This window comes from Anser cygnoides, chromosome 3 (assembly GCF_040182565.1).
Source record: "Anser cygnoides isolate HZ-2024a breed goose chromosome 3, Taihu_goose_T2T_genome, whole genome shotgun sequence".
NCBI classification, from domain to species: Eukaryota; Metazoa; Chordata; class Aves; order Anseriformes; family Anatidae; genus Anser; species Anser cygnoides.
This window is the reverse complement of record NC_089875.1, coordinates 56569568-56593932: the sequence shown is the minus strand read 5'-3', so window position 1 is coordinate 56593932 and position 24365 is coordinate 56569568. Positions and strand designations below refer to the sequence as shown.

Sequence of the window (24365 nt, the reverse complement as noted above, 5' to 3'; positions counted from 1 at the left end):
TCGTTCACAAATCGCACAGCCCTGCACACCCAGAGGGGCCTGAAACACCAGCCGGACCGGTGCCATGCCATGTACATGTGTGCCTGACGATAATGCCGCTCGTACCGCTTTGTACCCCTCTGTTTCAGCACCAAAACCAGGAAAGCCACGAAACCAAGCGTGCCAAGGCCCAGCGGTGCTGGAGCACCGAGCAACCACCTCACACCCAGGCTGTGCCGAGGCCTCCTCTGTGCTGCTCTGAAACTCCTTACGGGAGGACTCAGTGCACAGCTACGGCATGAACCGGCACAGAAAATGCTGTGGGATCGGCAATTATCCCCCTGCCTTCAATCCATTCAAAGAGCCTGCCAAGAAAGAGAAACTAAACAACTAAATATAAATACACAGGAAATAAAAGTATACATAGATACATATATAAAAATACACAGCTCTGAGGATGTACGTTCACATATATTTGCGTAAAAATACATTTTTGAGTATTTTAATAGAAACAAGCACAAATTGATTTAAATTAATCTCTGAACATACTGGAGAGCCAGCACAGTAATTAACTGTGTTATTTATTAATTATTATAACCATACCAACTGTCCTTTCTCTTCATCTCTCCAATAAAAACAATTCATTCCTAATTCATTCCAGTCACAGAAACCTTTATGAAACGTTACATAAGGTAATAAAATAGCTCCAGTTTTAGGGCCGCAGTATCCATTTCCAGCCTTCAATCACTTGTGTCAGATTATAATCTCAATTGAAGAGGTCTGCATTATTTGAACAATCCAATAACTCCACTGGCACATGCAAGCAGGCTAAAAGATTGTTTTTTCAAATTACACAGCAATATACTCTGAATAGGAGATCGGTCACGGAACAAGCTAAATCTGCATGAAGGAGAAAGACTGAAAGAGCTGGGGGGGGGGCATAGAGGGAGGATGTAGTAAGCAGTATCAGAAAAATGAAAACAGAATTGAAAAAGGGAGAAGGACCACAGGAATGTACCTTAGTTGAAAAGGTTTCTAGCAATATCTGCTGGCAGTTTCTTTCATCTGTGCAACTAGATGTTATTCTACCACAATCAACAGTTTGAGTGGGCATAAAATAGAGAATTTCTAATAGTTTAGATCAGCACAGGATATAAAACACAACTGAAATGTATTTCCATGTGCTAAATTCAGCAATGATTACTGCCATCCAATTGCCTGTATAGCATACTCTGACTATTACAGTGGCAGGCATGGGGAATATGGAGCAAAAAGGAAGGTAGAAATATGTTGATTCAGATTATCACTTACTGAATTTGCTTTTGCTTTGCTAGTATATTGGTAAATCTTTTTTTGTGCTTCACTGGAAGATACACATTTTTAAGATGGTTGGTCATAGCAAGCTCTTTATTTTGTTTTTGTTTTTAAATGGCCATAATTTGCACACCCTGACACCTGCTGATTTCATGCCCTGCCTTTTCCCGTCAAAGCCCATTCTCAGCTCTCCACACGAGGAAATCTCATTTATCAAAATTCTGTTAGTGTAAGGGGAAGGACTATGCTGAGCTGAGCCATGGCCTTCATTAAACATGCAGAACATAAACTGCTGACACTAAGCACAGTCAACTTGCAGCGCAGCAGAAGAGGAGAAAAAAAAAAAAGAAAAAAGAAGACAGAGACAGAAGCAATGGTAGGATGGTGAGATGGGAATAAAAGCCACAGTTTTGCAAAGCATTTAAGTCGTACTGAAGTCATTGAGATTTAATCACAGACCTGAAGTTAAGCATGCGCTTAACTTCGCCAAACAGAAATAGATCACTAAATTATGAATGGATCATTCTATTTCTATTTCAAGGAACACGGACACTTTGTTCTCCAGACCATTCCCTAAGGGAATGAAAAAGGTGAGGGGGGAAAAGGTAACAAAAAGGAGAAAACAGTCCCCTCTTCAACTCAAAATACTGGTCTGGATATAGGAACTGTATGTTCTGCTTAATATGATGAGATTAAAAAGGTTGGTATCCATCATTTAAGTTCATTTGGAGAGGAAAAAAACAATCACCGTTATGTTCACTAATTTCAATAGGGTACCAAAAACAGTTGCTCTGAACAGGAAGGAAGAAAAATTTGTAAATTTGGAAGAGGAAAGCATGAAAACAGAAATGCATTAAGAATCGACATTAGGGTTGAGGGGGAACAAAGTGGCTTTTGAAATTTTCAATTCAGCTACTGTTCTTGATTTTTTCCCCTTTAATTCTCAAAGATAGCTGTGTAATGCTGCCTACAATAGAAGCTTGAATTTAATAGGCACGAAGCAGAAGGTGTGTAGCATTTTCCTCTGATCACAAGGAACAAGCACTTAGCTGTAAGAGAGATCCACAATGAGTCACCGCAGGGAGGAATCAAATGCATCACAGGTACATGCAAGCCTTTTTTATTATTATTGTTCCAACTGAAAACACATTATAACTTACAGACCTAGAGAAAAAAAACACACATTTTAAACCTCCTAGTCCTATAAAAATATGTAATATCCCAATCATATATACTGGCATTCATACAGCTTCAGTGGAGGCTGAGGGAGGTGCAAGGGGGAGTGAGAAAGAAGGTCAACCCTTTCTCTGTAAGCTTTTTTTTTTTTTTTTTGCTATTTATCAATAAGCTAAGATAATCATTTGAAGTTGAAACTGTCTAAATACCAAAAGGAATTATTTTCCATCAAGTTTCAAAGAGCAGCTAAAAGCTATTTTAATATCCATTATCTGAAAAAATAATATCATATTAACATTTTCTGATACTTTGACATCTCTTCAAATAGTTCTTCAAAGTTAATCTGAAATTAAAAGTACCATAAAATTAATGGCCAGATTCTGCTACCCTTTCCTATATCATCACATTCCAGAAAGAAAGAATTTCAATATTTAGCTCCCATCAACCAACTCAACATAATACTAATTTTTCTTACATCTTTCGGGGCTCTGTGTACGTGTAGTTTAGATTGAACAGAAAGTAGACACACTTGTGGCTATGGGGCATGCACATTAATCATTCCCCAGAAGTAATTTCTGTAGATTTTTTTTTAAACACACATTGCATACACTTAACAGAAATCAATAGCTGCTTTCATAGTAAAAAGCTCTAATAGTGGTGTTTTTCATAACATCACCTACAAACCAGAATGGAATGGCCCAATTCTTAAATCTTGTTGTTGGATTTGTAACCAGTGCCATATTTTCAGCTGTTTTACCTTTATTCTGGTGAACAAGACACTGTAGCCTGCCATATAAAGCTGCACGCCACATGGTACCATTCAACAGCATATCTAGGTCAGCTTGCATTTTTAATGTGCTCCATTAGCTTTCCCCTTGCTCACTGTATCAAGTTTAAACTTCTTCTCACTTTCAAACCTTTGCATAACTAAGCCTGGCAGCACACAGGATCCTAAGAGTATCATGACTGTCTGCAACATTTATTCCACCAAAGATATCAGTTCTAATGCTTCTTAATTTCCTGGATTTCATGCCATTTCCAAGCACGGTGTCCCCAAATTTCTCCTTCAAGATCCTCTTCCACAACATTATTGGTTAAAAAAAAAAAAGATTTTACTTAAAAAAAAAAAAAGCTTTAGCTAACATAATTCCTTCCTCAGCAGTACTTGGGGCAGCTTAACAACTGTGACCTTGGCAGCATTCTGCACACACTACAGTTAAAAACTAAGAGTTAATAACCATATAAACACCCATAGCTACATTACTGTAAAGCTTTTGCATGCAATCATATGTGCTATAATGATATTTAGTCACTTAGCTGCTACAAAAGCCAGTTCCACACGATTCACTTCATTGCTTGCCTTCATAAACAGCATTTAGACATTTCTCAAAATACCTTTATTAATTTTTAAATTAGTACATATTCTGACTCTGTTCTCACAAGTGTTTCCGAGGCGTACATCCCTCCACCGGAGCACAGCCCTTGCACAAGGATTAGAGTTGTAAAACCACTCTAGATATAGGTTACATTTACGGGGTAATCAGTTCATCTGTTCTGACACGAGGAATAATACTGCGAGAAGTTTCACAGAAGGCTCGGGAAGATTCAAATAGATCTTGATAAAGGGGTGGGGGGGGAATCAGCTGGTGGAATGAAAACAGAGTCACATTAAATTGAACGGCAGGGATGATGCTTATTGTGCTCCAGATTAAAATGTTAAGGCAAGTTTTACCACAGAGACTGTAAATCTGTCTGCTTTCTGTTTCAGGTAGCATCAAGGATTCTGTAGTAGAATTGCAAAACACACAGATTATTACACTAGAAATGTATCACAACTGGTTACATGCATATAGTAAGCAATTAAAAGTATTGCAATAGTATGGAAATTATGCCTGAACCGTGTGTAATTTTGATCCTCCTATATAACGAAAATACATTATTACAATCCAATATAATTCACCGCTCACCAAGAAAACCGAAGAAATGACCTTGAAAAACAAGATCTCCCAGTGTCATTCGAACCCAATACAATTATTCATCAAAATCCCTCATTCGCTAGAAAACCCTGCCTCACACGAAGAATTTCTTAAAAAACAAAGCCAAACCAAAACCAACCAAAAAAAAAATGGAATAATTGAAGCTTCGAAGTTACTAAATGATCTTTTTGCAAAGGAAATGTATGTTCAGCTGAAACTCAAGCTTATGCAGTATTGTCACTGTTTCGTCCTCTGTGAAATCCATGGCATGTCACCAGTACTTTTTCCACACACAGTACAGTTCTGAAGCATGATATGCACCTGACCTCATCTCAGAAAAAAGGGAAATTAAATCCTAAATCACATCTGTCTACCCAACAACTTTCTCACGTTCCTCTCTGCAATTTCTGCTCTTCAAACCTGGTATTAGTTTTAACAAGCTGACTATGCAATCAGCGTAAGCAGCCACATCGCACAAAATCTGAACCCTTCTATATGTGAATTCCCGTTTCGTGCTGTTGAAAAGAAATACCGTCCAAAAAAACAAAAGAATGAACAGCAGGGAAATTAAAAAAGTTGCGGTTTCTTTGTTGTCGTGGTTTTTAGTCGCAATACCAACAGGAGCAGGCTTCCTGCACGAAGGTGGGGTTCCTTGCTCCGGGCAGCAGTTCTGGTCGCACCAGTTATGCAGTCAGGGAGACATTTGCAGAAGAAAAAAGAAATCTGGTCTAACCCGCTCTCCTAATCAAGAAAGAACAGCAAGGTATTTGCAAGCGCTCTGTCCTGCCCTCTTCCCACCCCCAAACAAAGAGACCACCTGCCTAAACATTTATTTAAAATTTGCAGGTATTTACAAGCAAGCACCGCGTTCCAGTTGTCAGATGAGTTCTGGGTAAATCTGATATTCCCTCAAAGTTCAAAACAGCCGTATAAATCAAACGGGCCACACAGGACTGCAAAGGGCCCGCGCTATTGCACTGACAGCATCCTGGTTACAATTTAACAGCCTGCAGGTTGGCTGCAAACTACCAGGAAGGGAAAGCTGAGCTAAATACTGGCAAACTAGGAGAGGAACGTGGGGCTGCGAGCTCTCAGCACCCCACCGATGAGAAGTGTAGAGTAACAGAGGAAAGACTGAGAAAATAAATCCCCCTTCCCCCTTTTTTTGTTGTTGGTAATTCTCATTGCTGCGCTGTAGGGACTGATGTGAAATGGTGGGTTCAGTCAGATCCTCAAGCTGACGTCCACTCCCGTCAGGAGAAGAGCATCAGAGGCTGTGCTTTTGGGGCGTTTCTACAGAGCCTGGAAAAGGGCTAACCCCCCGTGCATGTCGCAGAGCAGCTCGTCGAGACAGGACCGAAGGAGGCGGACGGAGGCACGAGCCGGCGCTGCCACGAGCGCTGGCTGGCCAGGGGCTGCAGCAGCACGTTCAAACAGAGCGTCAGCTTAAGTCAGCGCAGAAACGCAGCAGAAATACTGACGGAAGGGGGATACACGTCATCAGAAAGGCATAAATAGTTGCAGACGTCGCTTCAGGAAAATCTGAGCTATGTCCCAAGACGCATACACGTGTGTTTAGGAAAGCTGCGTGCCAGTGGCTGACCCCTCGGACTCTCCGAAGGGCAGTGGCAGCTTTCAGCTTCCATCAAAAAGCCACGCGTGGCCCCAGCCACATCTTGGTAATACAAACTATGCAGCACTGTTGGCCATGGCTGCTCATCATGTTCCTATTCTTAAAGTGGAGATGGTACAGGAAGAAAGCCAGCAGTTTATTTATTTATTTATTTTTAAGCGCTAGTTCCCAGCTGATGGCAAACCACACAACAGCAAGTTTTGAGGACTCGGAGACAGGGGTGATGCTCACCAGCTCTGCTCACACCAGCCCTCCACAGTGCGCTCAGAGGAGCTTTTGGAAAGCAAAGCACTTCCACATCCCCATGCCAGCTGCCCAAGCCTAACCCCGAGGCCGCCAGTATTTATTCTGCAAGCATCAGTAGCTGCTTCACACTGAAAAGGAGCGTTAAGCATATATTTATCAGTATTTTGGGTCACTGGAGAGATGTCTAGCAGAAGAAACAAGGGAATATATCTAGGAAAAAGCCCAGCATGCTGTCCTCTCGTGGGGACACTGCCACAGGAGGCAATTCCTCCCTAAAGCCTTGCCTCGACTTCCCTGAGACTGCAGTGTGGGGGTGCGTGCACAGCCAGCGTCACTGACTGGGAGGGAGAGCGCAGGGAGCGAAGAGCCAGCTGCTGCTGTGCCGTTTATCCGCTGCACATTGCCACATTTGTGGGTTCCCAGCTAACGTGGCTTTCTTTCCTCTACTGTGTATCGTTTCATCTTCTCTTCCTCGTGCAAGGTTGTTTTGCAGTTGTCCAGATCCACCACCACTGCGTGATGAGCCAGTAAAACCTCACTTTTTTCCGTATCCTCCAATAGAGCTTTAAAATCCTCCACACACTGGAGGTGGGGATGTCTGTGAGGAGCAGGGCACTACAACACACAGGAGCTGTCTGGAGAGGATTTTGATGGGGTACCAGACTCTTGCTCTGACTCCATCCTCCACGCAAGGTGGCTGCGCACACTCCTTCCTCTACAGCCCTGGATGAAGCCGGACCACGGTTACAGGACCGAGAGCTCTACGTTCCTCTCCATCTGCCCAATCTTTTGCTATTGCCACTTCACTTCTATAGAGCGAGTTGGAAAAAAAAATTCCTGAGGCTGAAATTCCCAAACATTAGGAACTACTGATTATGTTGGAACTACTGATTATGCAGGTGAAGTTTCCAGAACACGACCGCCATCACTCAGCCCCGAGTTTTCTCGGGTTGCCCTGAATACCCCAGCAGTGATATGAGTAGGTCCAGGCAGAAACATGCTGAAGTCACTGCTGCTCACTTAGCCGTGACTATTGCAAACTGCTTCGGCACATCTGCAAGGGGTCCCTGAGCCCCGCTGAGAATCCTAACAGAGCGCGTCCAAAGAGCACCGTGCTCCCCGCTAAGGTGCCCTTCTCTCCTCCTAGAAATCGGCCGGCACAAAGGGTACTCAGAAGGCTTCAGCAATCCTAAAACACAGCTTTAAAATGGCTCAAAGAAAGAAGGCTGGGAAATCCTTTTAGCCATCTCTGAACACCTCGGATAACACAACTCCACAAAGAAGACAGAAGCTACAGAACTGGTGAAACATGTAATCCTAATTTTGCTCTGAGCAGCGAAACAGAAGTTACTGGAGGCTAGTATGAACATCTATTCTTTCTGAGCTGAAACAAATCCAAAAACTTATTTACAAGCCCCGGATTCCTACCTAAGTCAACAGTGCACAGACAGATGTAAATGAGGGCTCATTTCTCTGTATTTTCCTATATACTAAACACACACATAGACACTCCAAGTGTCAACATATCAAGACAGAGATAATTCAGACACTTGAAAACATCCTCTTCTGAAAAGGATTAATTGGCTTTAAAACAATTTAATTTGGCTTTGAAGATGCAACTTTTACAAGCAACCACCAGATGGCAGAAGCAGAGGCTGCTTAGAGACTTCAACAAAAGAAAGCTGTCTTAAACAAGGCAAGCATTAAAAAGAAAACAATTTTTATGCCTACTTTTTCTTCTCCTTGAATAGCTTCTTTTCTCCTTCTTTCCAAGAATTAAGTGCTATTTTGTGCCAATCGATCTAGTACAAATCTCCGAAAATAAGAACAGAGAAATTAACAAACACGAAAATCTCTCGAGAACACATTTTCTCAGTTTTCTCAAATGGCATCTCTACTCCATCTCGCAGCTCAAGGCTTCCGTATTATGGATACCGTTAGAACAACAGTTTCCTTCTAGATTTGCACAGTCATAACTCACAGTCAGCCACTTAAATGTATTCTCTTTGGTGTCCTACGCTTCAAACCAGGAAGCTGACACGTAGCTACACCGCGCAGCTGAATTTCCCCTCAGGATTTGAACTTCTGGTAGCTGGGGCTGCGAGAATAAGCAGGCTACAGAAGATGCACTGTGATGTGCTGAGTATTGCAATACAGCATCGTTTGCAAGGTGGGGGAAAGAAGAAAATAAAAAATGAAAGCTTAGTGAACTCAAGTAAAAGTAGCATGGTTGGGAGCAAAGAAGAGGTTTCAGTCCTGAGCACACGTGATTCTTAAAATTGTATATCCTGTGTCAGAGAGAAAGCACTAACAAAATGCATCCCGGCAGCAGATATTTGCAAAGACTTAGGCGCAGCCTCCCTCAACAACTTCCAGAGTTATTAAATTATGGAGACGAGGTCATCGCTTTCTGCTGCGTCACAGAACCAAAATCCGGCCACTTCCACGAGCAATGCCGACAGCTCCACGGCGCTGACACAGCCACGTCAGAAATGCCACCCTTATTGCATTTCTTTAACAGAATGGTGGCTCCATGGCACGGATTTCCCGGTCGAAGAGAAATCTTTCCTCCTGTACTTGTCTTCTCCGAAGGAAACGCAAAATCCCTCCGCCAGCGAGCGCGTCCATCGGGAACGGGGTCCTGGTTCCTCGAGCCCAGCAGCGCGGCCCCAGAAGCGACCAGGTGAAGCTGGCTCCGACTTCAAGACGGCGCCAGACGCAGTGCTGCAGATAATTGTGCCTCCGCACGGCAGCAACACCCCCCTTGCAAAATAGGCAAGGCTTTCTCGCCTGCCCCTGCTTTTAAATGACACCTGCGAATGGCTAATCCAGTCGCCGTTTATTTCCATATGTCAAATTACAATCCCAACTTGCGCGGAGCAACATAATAGTAATGATTAAGCCAATTACATCACAACGCAGCTTAAAAGCACACACAATGGAAGGATTAAAGCCGGCGACCGAACACGAGCGCCCTGTTCTGGCTGGAGCTCCCCCGCTGCGGGAGCATCGGCGGCTCCCTTCCCCTCGCCCCGAGTCGCGAGCCTCCCGACATGTCGCCCCGCTGGGCTGCCACCAGCACGGCACCCCGCAGCAGTGCCACGCCACGCGGGGACGGCTGCAGGCTCTGACCGAGGGCTGCAGCACCCACGGGCGGGCGGTGCCTCCGCCGAGAGGCCGGGACGCGTGGGAGAGGCGGCATCGCCCTCCCGGGCTGGGCCAAGCTGCTGCCACCCGGCCGGATTTGGGTCAGGTCAGTGCTGACAGCAAAAGCCGTGGGGAAAGGCAGGGGAAGAGGACAGGACTGGAAAACAGCCCGGCATCTCCTTCCCCAGGTAGGGCCAGGCATCGGTTTTAGCCCACCTGGAGCACGTACCGCCGGCTTTCCACACTGCCACGCCAACCGATGCCAACGTGAGACTCCTACAACAAGGTGTGGATTAAATCTTTACATCACGACCAACCTCTCAGACTCAGGTTTTCCATTCTAACTGAGGGATTAAAATGTTCTGGTGAGAACTGAGCGTCTAAATCTCAGGATTTAAAAAACTCAGGCACAGGTATTTTCATCTGTCCATTGCCTTGGTGTTTGTATTGGCGTCGTTCACAATGGTTAAACCTTTTACATCTTATTTCTGCTCTGTGCACCTTATTCTTTATCCTCTTTTCTTTTTCACATCTTTGTATCCCTCCTAATTTTCTCTGCCATCTGGGAGCACTGGTCCCATCTGCTAAAATCTGTCCTCCTATTCCAGCTAAAACCAACACAAAATAAATCGGTACTGTTAGCATTTTACATGTCATCATTAGGCTCTAATAAGATTAACGGGACTGAAAGGGCTTCCAACTTTTAAATACATTCTTGTGTGCCGACTGCAGACCCAGGCAGATACTGCTCCATCCAGTCACTCTTATTCTACCTGAGTTCTCCGCAGCTCTGGGTTCGAAGAAACTTCCTGTATGCATAAGCTGGCACTCAGCAGGAGCTGAATGAACCGTGCCCAAATGTTAGGTCTGTGCCGCATCACCTACCACCTGTCCATGATCTGCTGGGTGGTCATTTCCCCCACGTCTCTCCATAAACAGCCATGCACATCACAGCCACTCTAAATACTGAAGCTGAAAGATCAGTCAAAAGCTGGATTTTTTTTTTCCTTTAAGGATCAAACACGCATACAAACACACACACAAACGCATGTATAAATAAAACCGAATGCCACATGTTCCGTCTTCCAAAATGCTATTACAGCACACTAACAGCTTACCCCTTCTGCAAAATTAGCTGCAAAGGAAGCTGAATGCTTTTGCTGCCTACCATTCAACCAAAGGAAAGGTTTGGACAGTAACACTATCGAATTTCTGAGTATTCATACTCAAACAACACCTTTTATTTAAACTGCTTACACTTTCAACAAAAAGAAGTTGATATTAAAAACATCACTTTTATCCCAATAAATTGTCTATTTTATCTTTGTTTTGGGAAGACTGCTTCTTATTAAAAAAGTGAGGCAGAGGGAACATTTTGAAGGACTACTACTAACACTCTGTGATTTGCACCTGTTCTGTGCTTGCAGAGTAAAAACAAGCTCTGGCACTTCAAGGTACCTCTCCTCTGGGTTTGTTGACAGTGTGAAACAATGGCTTTTGTTTTAATTTTCTGTGCTAAAATAAAAAATATTTGTCTGATCAAAATGCATATCCTACATCAAAGACCCTCTGCAGCTGATTTCTACATGTGCTTATCCTCCTCATCAAAGACTCAAAAGACTGCATCATCCAGATCTTCCCTTCCCAGATGATAACTATGGTGAGACTGAACAATGTTGTGCTGTCTCATTCAGCATGTTTTCCTGGGAAACGGCCCCATTCGCTGCCAGCACGCATATTTACCATGAAATGAAAAACAAGGAGAATTTAAGACTAACAGATAACATTGTAAGTTCTTTCTGCAGTTTAGAATTATTATTTTTTTAACAGTAATCGGTATCTACAGGAAACACAGCCTGTCAACAACCCTAAAACTAAGCGATAAGCGTTTAAGGGTCGGTGGAATGGATATAGTCAAAAAGAGTCACCCTCTGCCACACATTATGCTTCTCCTTATGCATACAGAAGGGACTTAAAATGTTAGAAGCTGATGCACGTGCCCCAAACCATCAAGATAGCTCCCCAGTAATCTGCATTAGACCTGGAGGGAAATTCAGGCTGAAAATGTGTATTGAGGAAAGCATTACAATTGCGTAAACTATAACCTTACATCCTCCTCAACTACGTTACATGGTATTTGCCACACAAACTTATTTTCTGAGTTGTAAACTAAAAAACACTTTTAATTTTTAAAAACGTGCTTTAAATATGTGCTAATATGTACTTCCCATGATTGTACCAACTGATTTGCTAACATAACAGAGACGCTAACATTTGTGTGTCATTGCAACAGACAGTAGAGGAAGTGTTTAAGGAAGAGCAGGCAAGAAAGTGCTTTCACAGGATGCCTACGTAGGCAGCCAAGATAGATTCCAAGATTAACAAATTTGGAATGATACATTTACCTTTTTTCTTGATTGAGAAAAAGTACGTGACATATCTAGTTTACTACATAATGTAAGGCTACTTCTTCAAGAGAGCAACAATACCCTCTTGGTACAATTTGCCTGGGACTCTGGAAGATAAAGTTAAGAGCTGGCAAAGGTACTGATTTGGTTTTGTTAAATTAAAGCTTAGCAACAGAAAATTCCTGAAACTTTAGGTAATAAAAAGGAACTTTAAATGGCGTTCATCAAGATGACTGCTAAACTGAAAAACACCTTGCAAGTTTAGCCACATGAAAAATAGCAAGAAGCCTCCTGCACGGTGTTTTAGTTGTGCGAGTGACTGGCTACAATAATCTGCAGTAATATTTCTGTTTACCTACCTATAGTCTGAAGGATTATGGAGATGAGTTCACAAGAGCTGACCCTCCAGGTTTATTAAATATTCAATGAATATCCTGTATGAATGCTGGGTATTAAGTAAAAAAAAGGAAGATACTGCAGACTACCATATGTTACATACTTCAAATAATACTGGTGTAGCTCTGTTCATTTTTTAATAATTTAAATCACTTTATCACATATCAACATAAAAATGTACAATGCAGACACAACTGTAAATTCTGGCATCATGAATATTTAGATGCTTTTAAAGCTTTTTTTCTGTGGGTTAATTTTGTTTACTGTATTCTGTATAAACTTGGAAAACTTATTTCATCTTTTGATTTTATTTTTTTTACCTCGGTAGTAATAGACTATTATTTTCTCACCTGCAGTAGTATCACAGCAAGGGGGCCTTCAGCAGCAGGAAACTCTTCATTGTCATGATTTAGCCTACTGTTTCTACAGTCTCCTCCTTCCCCTCCCCTCCCCACTCTCTTCCTAGCTAAATAGATGTAGCCTACACACAATCTGCCTTTTCCTAAAATCATCTGCTATTAGTGCTTAATTAAAACCGTGGTTGTCACTGTAAAGCTCGATGGCCAAAGAAACTCAGGCAATAACTAGGACACTGCCACCCATTTCGCAGAGCAGGTCTAAATGGTCTCTCCGACACGCATACTGTATGCCATACATTGATCTACAATTGAACACAGGGTGATGCAGCTGCTCAATGTAATACTTCCTATTTGCGATGCACTGTGAAAAAGGATCGTGAACAAAGTGGCTTACTCAACAGACTGTTACAAAGCAGGAAACGACTGGGATTTTTGAGGTGCAAATCTGTGAAACAAGAACAAACCCAGCACGGAGGCAGCTCCAGTCTGAAAAGTTACTACAAAACTGAAGTTCCATGCTTCCACACGGGCTTCCCCAAGTAAGATTTGCTCAAATGTTCTCCACAGAATAACAGGACTCAGACAGCCTGTGTGCCCTCTGCAGTACACCACATGTTTGGGGAGGTTTCTGAATTGGTGGATGTAATTAACAGGGATCCTCAATTCTCAGGCTGAAAATTGTCGTCTTCTGTACCATCACATCCAACAATTTAAACGGAAGGGACCTATAGAACAAAACTGCATCAAACTACACACCTTGTGTCCAAATGTAGCATCCTCGGAGGCCAAGACTTCAACCTGAAATTATAAGGAGAAAGATCATTTGAAATGTAGCCACTACCAACCACCTCTCCTGAGCGCAGCGCCACAGCCCAGGCAAAGCAGGCTTCTCCAAATGAAGACACCAGCCTGGACCGACCCTCGGAAAGCCTGCATACGATAGCACGTGCTGAACTGACAGCTGACAACAGAAATCTTCACGAGAGGAAACTCAGAAACTCTCAACACAGACCAGGTTTCTCAGCCTCAATGCTATAAAAAGCATCTACCTGTTGGTGCCCCAAAATGTGCTGTACTGCAGCTGCAACACTGATCTCCAACGGGAGTTTTGGCTACACCAAAAAGCTGCCCGAGCACCACCAGAATCTCCTGCTGTGGTGTCTCCCTCTAAAACAGAAGGCTGGCAGCACCTGAGCTCTTCCCCTCACGTTATCGTCTGGCGAGGCCGGGTGCTCCAGCATCGGCTGAACAACTCAGTCAGGAAACGCAGCGGCCCAGGCCTCACTCACGGGCCCCTCTCCTGCCTGGAGCAAAGCAAATCCTTTAAAATCTGTGGAGTTCAGGGAAGAAAGGCTGCCCAGGCAGAGGCCGAGGCCACAGGATGCAGTGCACATCGGAAAGGCCGAGGAAAACAAGGTGTTAAGTGACCTGGCGGTGCCCCAAATCCAACGCCTTGCTGCCCGCCGCGTATCCCACCGCTCCGGGAGTTGCTACGCGTTAATCTGGGACACCAGGCATAGAAAGGCAGGCGCGCCGGCTTTTTCATTAGTCTCCTTAAAAATACTTCACACATCAGCACCTTTCACCTGAGAATCTCAGCGCTTTTATGAATTCTAATTAATTAAGCTTCTCAATACACCGGTGAGGTAGGAAATGTCATAATCCCAATATACAGCAAGAAGAGTGAGGCAGAAAGAGGTTAAATAATTTCTTAGCAGTCATGTGCCAAACAAGGGACAAGCTCATGAAAAGAATCCCAGATTTCTACTCCCAGGCTCACAGTTTAACAACTAGGAAATTCTCTATTTCTCTGATTTACATCCTATTTAAAATGCCTACTGCTGCATTATAATTTATACAACTAGTATAACTATAACTAATGTATCTAATCTCCAGTTCCAGTTTAACTTAAGAAGAGTGAAGGATTTAAAGCAAATCAAGAGGGAAAAAATGAATGTCAAGTTTCAGCCTGAAGCACATTATAATGCCAGAGTTATAAACCCCTGAACAAGAGGGTTTATAATGGAAAGGCTGATAAACTAACAATGATGGCAGCACTTAAATATATTTATGTCATGATCTAGCAACATATGGTATCCCTTCATCTCTAAATTAAAAAAGGGAGGAGGAGATGAAGCATTTATAGGAACGAAGAATAAAAGGAGAAAATGAACCTGAAGTTACCCAATTGTGACCTGTCCGGCTGATTAGGAATGGCAGTAAGAGGCTACAAAAGAGGATCTCATTCAATAGGAGGTAGAAAAAAAACCATCCAAGTAAATAAAATCAATCTGAAATGATACGTATTAGCTACTTATATTAAGCTTCTAATCCTTTAGGCACTTTATAAATATTAAACAATCAGTCCTGGTGAGACTGATAAATATCCATAATATATTTTACAGATGAAGAAACAGACAGAGGGTTAAGTGACTTGCCCAAGGCCAAAAAGAGAATAATCAGACACTGGATTGGAAATAGCAGTATGATTGCTTGTCAGAATACAGCGCCCTGTTCTGATCCTCAACTAATTCCAGTATCAGAGGCAGCCCAGCTAGGGTTAATGCGGTACCCATCCAAACCACGAGTTCATTTTCACCAGGCTGTTTGTTCTGGTAAAACATCTCGCTACCAGAACCACACAGACCCCAAAACGTGAACCCGTGCCACTGGCTCCCTCTCGGACCCCCTCCTGCCCTCAGCAGTGCTGATGGCCCCAACACGGATGGCACGAAAACCCCGCAAAGATCAGCCAGATCTTTGCTGGGGCTCCAGGCTTTGTCTCTTCTCTGGGGAGGCCACCTCACCACGAGAGGACTGTTGCTCTGTGGGAAGGTGGCACTGTCAAAAACGGGCTGTGCTAACTGAGCTCCCGTTCGCTCGGTGGCGAGAGGACGTCTGTGGCTGCCCTCGGTTTGAAACATGCACATGAAGGTGATGTGACAAGCAGCACATTTGCAAGACTCAGGTCTCCTTCTTTTCACCAAGAAACTGAGAAGAGGAACAAACTGGGACATCAAACAGTAAACCAGAAGCTGAAGGTGGTGTAGCATACATCACCGTGGTCTCTTTCACAGGCAGAAATATTTTCATTTTTGCTTAGAAATGTAAACGCTCACAGGGACAACAAAATGGTTCAGAGTGCAGCTATTGGTGTAGATGGTAATCCCGATTTAAAAAGTGTTATTGAACAGGTCTGGTAATGGCATTTCTGCTTTTCCAAGAGCGATCACACCACTGCCGTGATAAAATACCTGTCTCTCGTTGAGGATGATGCGATAAAACACCCTCTGCATTCTTAGTTACTACTGTGTTTACTCGTGTATTGCCGTATTAGTCCCTTCATTTCGGTTTTCACCTCTGTGTAAAATGCAGCTGCGATCAGTAAGAGACAAGTAACTGCTGACACTGTAAGATACACAGTGTAAAGTACTGATATAAGATGTGGGACAATGTGATATTTTTCTCATGCTGACTTCCAAAAAAAACACAACCAAAACCATCGCAAAACACATTACAACCTGGCCTGAGAGGACCCCCCTCTAGTGGGAATGAGAGTGTACTTCAATCAACACCCACATTACCCAAGAATAGAAAATTTTGTGTCCTTAAGAATTAGGCAAGCACCATCTTTCTCTTAATCATCTCCAAAATATATCACTTTCGTTCCAATAAACAAAAAATGAACTACAGATTCATTGCTGCTTCAAGACAATCAGGCATTAATTAAGAACTTCTCATTATATACTTATTTGTGGCAGTCAAACGTTTCCTATTTTAGTTGCCTCACTGTACACATGTAAATACATTATCTTGGGCAGGGGGCTGTTTTCCTTTTGCAGCGAAAGATCCCCTGCGTCGTTAAAAAAGCAGGCTGGGTGGCTGACGAGGCCCTGCCGAGCCCACGTGCCGGCCCCAGACCCAGCCGCTCTCCCCTAGGCGCTGCCCCGGCCCTTTGCTGAGGCCCCACCACCTCCGCTTTGGGCCCGCTGCTCACCATACTGGGATACAGCCAAATGGGCCTGCTCGCCCCGTGTCTTATTTGGATACAAACTGACTTGTAATCACTATTCATTCGTGTTTTCTCTAACGAATCCGGCAGCCTTTTTGCTGCTGATAAAGAAAACGCAGCCCCACTGCAGCAGGCTGCAGCGCTGGGCCAGGAGGCTGGTGCAGGTGGGAAGACGTGGGGGGAGTTCTTCCACCTCCTAATGCAAGGGTTCGTGGTGTCATCCTAGAGATCTCTCATGAATGACGTGTGGAGTACCCTGAAAAAAAGTTGGGTAGTAGCCCCGAGTCTCTTTTCATCAGAATAAATGACACTTACTCAGTACTTTTGTTCTGCTCTTAAATAAAGGAGTCGGGCAGCCCCCAGTCCGAGAAGCAGTATCGCATCACCACCAGAAGGCTTACAGTAAATCATGCACAGAACAATTGTTACCTCCCTATCCCAGAGAAAAGGATTTGTGACAGATCAAAACGTTGAAGGGCAATGCTAAACAATACCTTTTTGAAACAGTTTTACAGCCTTGCGATTAGATGACACAAGGAATTATAATAATGTGGTCATCTCCAAAGCCACACTCAGCAACGATTTGGTCCTCGATTCAGTCCACCTCCTTCTTGGCTCATCAAGACTTTGTTTGAGATGGGATTAGCTGAAACTGAGCAAGAGCCACAGGAAGTGGAATACCATTAACAAAAAGAAAATTACAGCTGTGCTTAATACTCTGACTGTTATCCAAACAAGAGAATATGAAGTGGCAAGTACTCAAGGACGAAATAACTAACTCATAGGAGACATGGGTCACAGAACCCCTCTCTATCATCTTTTTTTTTTTTTTTTTTCTCCTCATGGAATATGAAAATAAGCACTAATAATCATTTCAGGTGGATGCGGATTGCTGTATAATATCCTGTTACCATTAATGCTGAAAAGGATCGTCGATCTGCATTTAACTATCCAGGCAATACCTCCCAGTACAAGGCACGCTTAGCACTGCCCTCAGCCGTGGGTCTGAGCCCTTCACTTAACGGAGCCACTGCGACTGGCGGCCCACGGGGCCGGAGCTACGGCAAGGCACGCGGCAGGCTGGTGCAGCTCCGATCCCGACAAAATATTCTGCGCAGGCACTTGCAGTTTCTGTGGGTCACACATGAGAATTTGCCCAGCTGGCTGCCAATTTCACAGGCTTTCTATTGTCATTTGTTTGACACTATTATTCTAGAAAAATTATAGCACATGGCCTCTCTGATACCTAGAGGGTTTTTGCCAACTGCCTGCTCGCTAAGAAGGCATGCCTCTGGCACTTCTAAGATAGGTTCAAAACAAAATAAACGTGTATGTTAATGCTCACATTTTGTAATACTTTTGTATTCACTGTATCACAAAGATCAAGCAGATCAGAAAGGACTCTCTTCCCCATGATAACAAAATCATAAAAGAATGAGGAAATACAGGGGTTGCCGCCTGAACTGCTGTCAAATCACCTCGCCGCCAGGTCACGATAAGACAACCTGCATCACGCTGGCCAATTCACAATCAAATTACCTGCTCCTGTACCCGGTTTGCCCTCTCACTTCACGGGGCATCTCGGCAGGTGGGTGGCTGGGGGAAGCTCCGTGGTCTCGGCGACTTACAAACGGGGCTCATCAGCCTGGGCACGGCGAGATGCGAACGCACCTCCAGCCGCCGTGCCCGCGCACCAGCCTTGCCAAGCTACCTGCTGGGACCAGCCTGGACACCTGGGTACGTGCAAGATGCAGCAGCGCGTGGTGCAGATATAACCCCACAAACCTTCTCTAGTTCAGATTCTCAGCTTTTAAGCTCTGTCCCCCACGACCAGTTCTGGACTCATCTTTTTTTAAACGAGAGGGACAATAAATGAATCCTGCTTTCATTTTTCGGCGCCCTTAGAAAGTTTATTTCAAAGATAAATATTGCTATAGTCATTCGTATCTTCATGAAACCCAGCCTACCTAGCTGTAACATTTGCATTCTTTGCCTCGCTTTTAAAGTAATTTAGGATTCAACAATTGTAGAACATGGTTGCCCTTCTCCTTGGAGCAGGGACAAACTTAAATGACCCACACTAGTTTTTGGCAATTCTTCAAGGACTTACTGAGCTTGTACACTGCTTTTAGCGTATGCAGGACTACGTAGGAATAAACTTTGGTAACTGAGACAACCTTTCCTTCCCTTTTTTCTCTGCTGCCACTGGTTTATTTTTAATGGCTATCATGCATGTTCTTCGAGTCAGGTTCCAAGCCTGCAGCAAGGGAAGACCGGGCGTGCTCCCCAGGCAATCCTTGAAACAAACGTGCCGAAGACACCTCCGTTACCACCCTGAATCTATCTCTGAATTAAAGGTGAGGTAGTTGCACAGTATCAGCCTCATGAATTAAGGAGAAATCAGCTGCGGTTTCCTCACTTTTCACACAACATCCATGGAAACTACTTAGTCGAGGCCTTTTGGACAAGTAAATGCCAGCCCCTTACAGGTTGGCCCCTGTAACAACGGGACAATGTGACCCATTTCAAGACGCTCTTTAAATCTAGCACCCACTTTTTCTTAAACTTTCCCTTTCTTTTGCCAGTTCTTTGTGATGTCAGTTATTTATCTTCTACTTCACCAGGGTTAGAAATAACAAAGATCAATGTTCAAATTTCTGAAGCCGCAACTTTTAGCTCTCAAAATACACTTTAAGCAACAAAAAAATCTCTTTTTCAGTGATAGAACAACTGTGTGCTATTTTGTGTTAAAAGGGTTTGAAACGATTTTCAGAAACTATGCTGCATTTCACACTTGCTTATTAATTCTCCTCATTCTCCTTATTAGCATGTACAGACAACAGAGCAGCTCAAGGACAGCTCGCTGAAGCAGCTCTGTGCTTGGTCAGCCAGCGTTAGAGATAAAGCACAACGATGCCTCATGTTCTTCAAAGCTGTACAGGGGAGCAGATCTGTTCTGCTCGTATTTTTAAAATTCTTAAATGCCAATGTTTTGTGGAAGCTGATTTACAAAAAAAAAAAAAAAAATCATTCACATCTTCAACATTGTGCCTAATACACTGTCTTGGACATAATATTGACTAACCTGCTGTTTTAGTCTCCCATTGCAAATATTTTGCAAAATCCTGGGAATGAGGCCAATCCCTAAGAAGCAAAAAAAAAATACTCTAGATATTAGCTAACTAAAAGCAAAAACCATCAGCCTTGTGGGATACAATACTCACTACAGAATTACATATGTATTAGAAGCAACCGGGGAGAATAAAAAGTTGTGGATTAGATGGCGATGGGGCAATTCCTGTGACCTCAAACAGAAAGAAAGAGACAGAGTTAGATCAGCACCAGGAAACAGCCATTGCAAACCGGGGATAAATGGACATTTGAGACTGCGCGTGTCTGATCAGCGCACGCTCACCAGTCGCTGCAGCGGGACCTACCAGAACTACCCGCGAGCATGCTCTGCCTGCTCCTACCCCTCCCAGCTCTGGGGTAGCTTATTCCTCCTCACCTACCACAGACACCTCTGATCAGCAGCAAATTTGCAGCAGTAGCATGTCCATCTGCTCTTGTCATGAGAAGACAGATGAAGCAGGTAAGGTACATAGACGCAGACATACGTATACACGTGCGTGGACGCTACTGTAAACACATTCACAGTTCAAATCTTTTGTATTTTTTCTGTCATGCACTGTTTTTCATACATATGCAAAGACATGTAACATACAATTAGTTCTTTCACACTAGAGCGCTGCATAAAACAGAGTAACTGCACCGAAAATTAGCTTTTGATATTTATTTGTTTGACAATGTAGAGATCAAAATGACTGTTGTACTGAGACTGAAATCTAGGAGCAGTCACTATTTAATTTCCCTTAAGAAAAGAGTGGTAGATACTATTAAATACAAAATTCAAACCTTTCATCCACAAGCATTCTAATATATGGGAAATCCTGAAAAACTGTCATTATGCTATGTGACATGAGCAGTAACAATTACTGCAAACGTTAAGCCTTTTATTTAGGTATTGTGTCTGCATCTTTTCGAACCCGTTTGCATTTCTCACTCTTTTGTTGAATACCATTGCCTCCTTTTGCTCCAGCAGCCCCAGAACGGTGAGCCACACAACCTCACCCACCAAAGTCCACTGCAAAAGGTCTCTACAAGCAGCCTCCGCCACGCACCATCACGCTGTCAGCCTGCAGAGCGACGCTGCTAAGGAAAACGCCAAAAGGGGTTAAAACTTCGCTGCCCTCGCCCCGCAGGGCTGGAGGTTCCCACCTCAGGGCTCTGGCAACCCAAGGGGCCAACCGCCCTCGCAGCCCTTTTCAGACGAAGTCGGCTTGCTTCGCGTAAATAGGGGGTGCCATCCGCCAGCAGCTAGGGGGTGGTAACAAACAGCTGCAGTGCCATCGTGGTTTTTATTTTAGAAATCCCAGAAAGCTCCCCAAAGGCTTATTTTAACGCCACCCTCACGTGCAAGGGAGGGCTTTTGCTTTGCAGGGCTGCGAGGGCTGTTCCCCCCGCTCCCCTCTTCCTGCCTCTCTGCATAACGTCTGCACGTGCCGGCTGGGAAAACGAAGACACGTACAGTCCTAGGCAAAACCGCGTGTCTTAACAACCTCGCCTAAGCGAAGTCAAACAATTTGCAGCAAAAATTGAAGATAAGTGACCAAGGACAGAATCTTTACAGAAACAAAGCTTGGAGTTTCAACTCTACACCATTCTGTCAGCAGCTTTCTTATTTAATTGAGCCGGTATACACCCGACATCAAAGATACTAAGCTATTTTCTGCTGAAAATATTGGAAGCATGTTAAGAAGAGGTGGCAAACAGAAAGGATCTGTCAAAGGTAACAGATGTATCAAGGGCACCAAGCGCTGTGAAGAAGGCGTTAATTATCTATGCTGAAAAAGAAAAGGTGTTTGAAAAACAGAAACTGTTTTCAAAAGATTCAACATATTCCTATTGTGCTCAGGAGAAAAAGCTTCCCAGCACCTTAGACAACATTATTTTGGGTATGTGGGTTAAAAAGATTTTTTAGGCGAGGAGGCACACAATGTGGAGAGAGAGCGCTCTGTTTCAGAAACACGGTTTCAACTTCAAAACCTTTGCTGTGTCTCACAACCGATTCCAACTGTAAATTGAATTCTTTATTCCTACTTTTAATGGAATGGGTAACTTACACAACCTAGCTGAATCTCAGAAAGAACGGGAAAAGAAGAACACCTTTTTGAGCACCTTTTTGTAATTTAGCACAGTCTCCACAGTACATTCAACTCCTGCCCTACAAGGACTGCTTCATCTGGAAGGGAAAAAAAAAAGAAAGAAAAAAAAAGGTACTTTTTGAGAATAAAACACAAATATGCAAAAAAAGTCACACTGAGGCAAATCTTGTCACCAGAGGACCTACCCTACATAGCGCTGACGTTCTTATTAATTTTTTTTCTAGATCGTGGATGGTTCTGTTCACTCACAACCTAATTCTGAGTCAGGAGGAGAAACTGATTCCTTATTATACCTCTGTGCCCCCTCTCTCCACCTTCCCTCGCAGGACCAGTAAATCGTACCTTTCTGAAACACGCTTTTGAGAAAACTGGTTAACACAAAAATGACCCTTTCCTTTTTCATTTGGAAAAAAAAAGTGAAATCAGAACAGATAGGAAGGGAGATGAGTAATAATTAAAAGCAAGGGAAGCGCCCACCTATATACAAAAGAATCCAAAACCTATTTCTCTGAAGACAAGGAAAACACCCTAAATGCACGTGTAGTATCGCCCGCTCAGCTGAATCAAGGCAGCTGCCCTAGGAGCGTGATGCGGCCGAGAACAGAACCAACGTGGCCCACGGAGCCCTAAGTTATGGGGAAAACGGCCGAGGCGACGGCCGGCAGGGATGTGCCCAGGCCCTGGGAACCTGATCCCTACCTTCCCAACCAGCCAGCCGGCTCCTCCTGCAGCCCGTTTCCCTCCTGCGTCGCTATCGGGCCATATATAGCGGGCGGCTAATACTGACAGCGTCTGGGAAATTCATTTGGGCATCGTCTGGGCATCGTCAGCCCGGCAGCACAGGTTTGGAAGGGATGGTTTCCACAACAAAGCATCAACACACCTGCCAAAGAGTCACACGGGAGGAATCCCCTGGGCACTGTTCTGTACTTCATACCATAACTTGAAAGGGTAAATCTGTGGAACAGGACTCAGACAAACTGAATTATTTTTGCCAACGATCTGAGTTTTTTCTCTTGACTTATTTTCAGCTGCATCTTCCTCGCCTCCCCACAAGGTGCAAAGATTAGGAAATACTCTGACTGGATTAACCGCTTTAAAAATTATTCAGATGTCGCAGCTGGCCAGTTTTTGACCCTTCTGATAGCAGGATTTAAGAGTTTACTGGGAAAGAACAAGTGCTCCTGTCAGTGCCATAACTCCTCCACACTGTTCTAGTTCACAACAGCAAAACACTTCCTCAGAACTGAAGGGAAAAAAGCTCTCAACTCTAGGCCGGCTCTACGCTGAAGATTTCAAAAGGGCAGGCAAAAAATAAAAAGAAAAAAAATTCCAAGGAGTCACTCCAGTCCTAAGTAGGGCCCGGAATAATACGAGTCCAGATAAACCGACAAATTGTGTTCTCTTTCCATTTTACTCGAGTTCCCTATCTGTTGTGGTAGAGGAAAATGAGCGCAGCGCTGAGAACACGTCCTCCAAAAACACACGTTCCACGCTTCACATACACAAAGCCTGAATTTGCATACATGAATCAAACAATTAGGTTCCCCCAACGCCTGAACTACTTACACAAATTGGGACTTTCACTCAGTCAAGCGAGTGAGCGCACAATGTACAATCTTGCAGGCCACTTCAGCATTTAACGTTTCTGATATCCCCACAAAACAAACCAAAAAAATCGAGCCCAAATTCTTCTCGGAGTTACTCCCAGCAAATAGCAGCTCGCTTATAAAAGCCTGATTAATTGCAGAATCTTGGCTTCAGAATTCAATTACATGTTAAAATATTAAAAATTCTAGAGTCCATAAACAATGACTATAAAACTGTTTATAGCATTTTTAATATTTTATTTGAATCCTGCAAATATGAACTATAAATGTTCTTTTTCCTGCCCCCACCCCCTTTTCCCTCTTATTAGTTTGCTGCAGTTTCTTCATGCAAACAGAACGAGCATGACACTCGGGGACGGAGGAGATGAGAGAGGATGTGGCAGGCTATTGACACTCCACCTCCTCGCCAACTCTGCTTCTTCATTGTGCTCTGCGCCTCTTCGTGAGTTTTATTCTGGGTCTACAAGGGTGCTTCTGGATAATTACAGGATACAAGCCGGCTTTTTTTTCCAGCCTGTCTCGATTTCAAAGTAACCCCCCTATTCATGCTTGTATTATTATGCAAGGTAAAACAGCAAAACAAATCAATTGCTAACAGCCTCGTGCAGTTTTCTAAACTTAGCATTTCTGCACGATGGTGTGCGTATAGGGCGATATTCCGTGCAGCTGTACGTGTTCAGACACGAGAACCTTGTATAAATCCTAAACTTCAACAAGCTTCTTCGTAAAGGCTTTTTTCTTTACACACACGCATCGCACAGGTTAGTCTGAAAGACTAAGATACAGGAAGCACCTGAGCAACAAATCTTCCTGTAACTTCTCCCAAAGAACTAAACCCCAGCACTCACCCTGTTTTCCAATTACGGTATCTGCACCAATTATAA

General features: G+C 43.6%; 1 protein-coding gene across 1 annotated transcript in view; it reads right to left on the bottom strand.

Annotated features, from left to right (window-relative positions):
* ARID1B (AT-rich interaction domain 1B) overlaps window positions 1–24365 on the bottom strand; it is a 326604-nt gene that overhangs the window by 134250 nt on the left and 167989 nt on the right. Inside the window, 1 exon segment of the mRNA XM_066994218.1 lies at window positions 13391–13432. Within this exon segment, the coding sequence (XP_066850319.1) occupies window positions 13391–13432 (42 nt within the window).